We start from the raw sequence: 4,142 nt of genomic DNA, 5'->3' as shown, positions 1-4,142 counted from the left end.
TTTGGACTTTTTGTGTTAAGGGGAGCAAAATAAAACATCACACTGTCCACTCCTATACATAGTGGACATTTGACTAGAAAGTGAGATGTACCTCAATCCAGTGCCGTACATGGTAATAAGCAAAACGGAAGAATCACGACACTTAACAGTTTAAATCTGACCAGTAAGCGGGAAGAAAGCCTCAACTAGCACTTTCCATAAAGAAAGATGATGAAGGATCGATAGCCTGAGAGCCAGCAGCCAATTGCAGGTTCTAATTGTAAAATATTTGCCCTTGTTTTTTCCCCTCTCTTTGAAGTGGAGGGCCTGGCTCTGCCCTTGTCCTCAGGTGCTGCCCGGGCCTGATTTATGGGGAAGGGTTCCAGGGAAGCTACCTTAAATTACATGGCCCTTAAAGCCAGAGCAGAGAGAGAGAGAGAGAATCGCCACTCTGGAGACGGCTAATTGCAAGGACAAATCTTAACCTACGCTAGATAAGAAGGTTCCTCTGCTCCCAGACCTGAGAAAAGGGGAAACAGGCATAACAGATTAGGCCGCTCGAATAAACACTCAAGTTGTCACGGACGTCCCTGAGACTAATATCCGCGGAACACCCATTTAGATGAATATCATAAAAATCCTCCAATTGCTGATGCTGGGGGAAAAGTGAGAGCCACAATATATTAGCACTGTGTCCCTTAAGAAAACATATTTTGGTGCATTGTGAAAGCCAGAGTTGAACCGAGTGTCTGACATCACCGTAGTGTTGCAAAGGCTACAGCTTGTCGAAAAAGTCCCAGATAAAACCACAAAAGGTCAAGGATTACAGGCGCATTAATGAGAGGGAAAACAGAGGAATCAATTCCTCTATAAAGCAATGAAAGGGTATAGAGTCAATTGACATTCCCAAATAATTAGTATGTTTTTTGCTTATGTATTACACAGACATGAAGTGTTGAAACGCTTAACAGATCCTGTAAGGGATGAGAGGGAGTGTCAGAGTAGGAGGAGGAGGTGACAGTGCCATTTGCCTGGAGGGCGCCCATAAACCTAGAGAGAGAGAGAGGGAGAGAGAGAGAGGGGGAGAGAGAGAGAGGGAGAGAGAGAGAGGGAGGGAGAGAGAGAGAGAGAGAGAGAGCACCATTCCTCACAGGTGGAGAGGGAGAGAGAGGGAGGGAGAGAGAGAGAGAGAGAGAGAGAGAGAGAGAGAGAGAGAGAGAGAGAGCACCATTCCTCACAGGTGACTATACCATGTGACTACACAAGCTTTAAAAAGCAGGCCAACCTGTCTTGTAGAGGTACAAGTAATCACAGGGCACCAGAGGAGTCAGAGGAGAAGGAAACCTGGGCTGTCGGCAGCACTGCAGCAAATACCGACAGCCCCACAAAACAAGCCAAGGAGCATTCAGAGAGAAGGTCCAGCAGGTCGAAGCCAGCACCGCGGCACACTGTGCAGACCACATTTAGACGGCAGGGACTCTTCGGTACAACTACAAAACAAGAAGTCAGCTGTGTAGCCATACGTGTCTCGCCGATTATCTACACAGCAAGTGAGGATGAGTTGCAGCAGTGTTGCAGGATCAGAGTTCTCGGAGGAGGAGCTGGAGCTCGGCGTGCTCGGCGAAGGCGAGGATGAGGGAAGTGACAGAAGCCCCAAGGTGCCCTTCCAAGACAGCGAGGGCTCCGCCAGCAGCCCAGGTGAACCGGAGGAAGGCCAGACCAAGAAGCGCAGTCGCCCCGTCCGCTCCAAGGCTCGTCGAGTGGCCGCCAACGTCCGTGAACGAAAACGCATCATGGACTACAACCAGGCCTTCAACGCCCTGCGCATCGCCCTCAACCATGACCTCAGTGGCAAGCGCCTCTCCAAGATCGCCACGCTGCAGAGAGCCATCAACCGTATCTCTGCTCTCTCGGTGTTCCTGAACTCGAACCCCCCCAGCAAGCCCTGCGCCCACCGGGAGTGCAACAGGTCGGCTGTGGGGCCGGCTGCGATGGGGGCGTCTCGGCTGGAGCAGACCAGGGTGGCGGTTCCTCGTCTGGAGCCCCAGAGTTACGTCCCCTGGCACACGAGCCTCTCTCACCAGATGCAGCCCCAGCAAGGCCCTCACGTCCACAGGCTGCCCGCCGAGCCACACGTCTACATGGAGAACATTGGCTCGTCGTGCCCCCCGTCGCCACACTACCCCTGCTATCCCACCGAGGGACCGCTTTATGCTTCGCACGGACAATGCGGCAGCCCCCCCGACCATCCGCCAAGCCCTCTCAGGTACCCTCAGGTGGGTGAGGGCTTGGGGTACCAGCCAGGAGTGTGGGCCTCCTGCACCCAGGGCTACATGGATACTTTTGTGGAGCCCTCTCCGGCAATGGGGCTTCCGTGGCAGCTGAGCTACATGCAGGAGGCAGGAGCCCAGCACAGCCGGTCCCTGCTCTGACACACTGCAAAGCCTGCAAAGGCTTGATCGACCACTCGGGAGCCCTGAAGACTGCTGGAAACCCCAGTGAACTGTTAAATGATCTCAGGGAAAAGACTGATGTGTGAGGTTGTTGTGTTACCACCATTGCAAGCAATTCAGTATTACTGCACCACTGCACTCTCTTGTTGTTGAGTAGAATCATCTACAAGTTATTAACATGTATACATAGAAGTGCAATGGCAATCCTGACTGCAGAATGTTGTATATATTAGCAGTTGTATTTCAATCGTGCTTATCAACGTGTCAAATCCAAAGAATGTTTCACTAACTACGCTGTAGGACTGTCGCCTGCAGAAGAATGTCCTAGTCAGTGAATATTCATAGATTTACTTGACTTATTCAGGAGTTGAATTGATTTGAAATTCTGCTACATTTCTTTTGCCACGCAAATTAATATTATATAATATTATTATATATTATAATATATTATATAATATTATAATAGTATTCAGAACTACTGCTTAGAAAGAGCGATGCATCTATGATCCAGTGTTTATTCTGAACTACTGCTTCTGAAGAGCAATGCATGTGTGACGTTGACTAAAAAGTGCATACCAAGGAAAAGTGACAAAATGTGATGCAAACTGTGGAATTCACATAGAAAAGCCAACTGTTCAATCCTCAGCCCCGCAATCCCATGAGTCAATGTATTTGGTTGCTGTATTGCATTAAAAATAATGACAGTACTGTTTGTATATATGGTATATATATTTTTTAAACTTCATAATTAAAGATGATGACAACATGACTTTCTGTTACGCTCTCCTTCCATAATGGCTGGAATTGTTTTGGTTCTCAAGATCTTTGCTCATGGTGCTTACCTCACACTTTGCTTTACAAACATGTGTGTGAGTGGGCGCGTGTGTGTGTGTGTGTGTGTGTGTGTGTGTGTGTGTGTTTGATTATAGCCTAAAGGTGTGCAGCCTCTACCATTCTGAGACTGAGATGACAGAGGTCCTTCACTCAGTTGAGAAATGTCCTTACAAGTCCATTCTTGTCATTTTTCTAGCAAAAGAAAAGTCAAGGTGCTGTTTACACACTGCAAAATAAACGCCTGACCCAACAGGGAGGACAACATCATCTCTGGTTCTCACTATGCGAGCCTCAAATCAAGAAGGAATACAGAGGTGGTACAGTGTGAAAAACAGTATGAAGGCAGAGGTGGTACAGTGTGAAAAACAGTATGAAGGCAGAGGTGGTACAGTGTGAAAAACAGTATGAAGGCAGAGGTGGTACAGTGTGAAAAACAGTATGAAGGCAGAGGTGGTACAGTGTGAAAAACAGTATGAATGCAGAGGTGGTACAGTGTGAAAAACAGTGTGAAGGCAGAGGTGGTACAGTGTGAAAAACAGTGTGAAGGCAGAGGTGGTACAGTGTGAATGCAGAGGTGGTACAGTGTGAAAAACAGTGTGAATGCAGAGGTGGTACAGTGTGAAAAACAGTATGAATGCAGAGGTGGTACAGTGTGAAAAACAGTATGAATGCAGAGGTGGTACAGTGTGAAAAACAGTATGAAGGCAGAGGTGGTACAGTGTGAAAAACAGTGTGAATGCAGAGGTGGTACAGTGTGAAAAACAGTATGAATGCAGAGGTGGTACAGTGTGAAAAACAGTATGAAGGCAGAGGTGGTACAGTGTGAAAAACAGTGTGAATGCAGAGGTGGTACAGTGTGAAAAACAGTGTGAATGC

The 4,142-nt window shown here is 47.9% G+C and overlaps 1 protein-coding gene across 1 annotated transcript; it reads left to right on the top strand.

The window, feature by feature from the left end:
• Positions 1-1,481: 1,481 nt before the first annotated feature.
• On the top strand, positions 1,482-2,411 carry bhlha9 (basic helix-loop-helix family, member a9; the record flags this gene model as incomplete). The annotated part of the gene is made up of 1 exon (XM_083632197.1): positions 1,482-2,411. Exon 1 carries the CDS (start codon positions 1,536-1,538, stop codon positions 2,409-2,411), a length of 876 nt encoding a protein of 291 aa, XP_083488323.1. The 5' UTR covers positions 1,482-1,535.
• Between the last annotated feature and the right edge of the window lie 1,731 nt (positions 2,412-4,142).

Source organism: Poromitra crassiceps (assembly GCF_964638095.1).
Source record: "Poromitra crassiceps genome assembly, chromosome: 1".
Classification (NCBI taxonomy): Eukaryota; Metazoa; Chordata; class Actinopteri; order Beryciformes; family Melamphaidae; genus Poromitra; species Poromitra crassiceps.
Note: the sequence above shows the minus strand (reverse complement) of the source record. Positions and strands in the feature narration are given on the sequence as shown.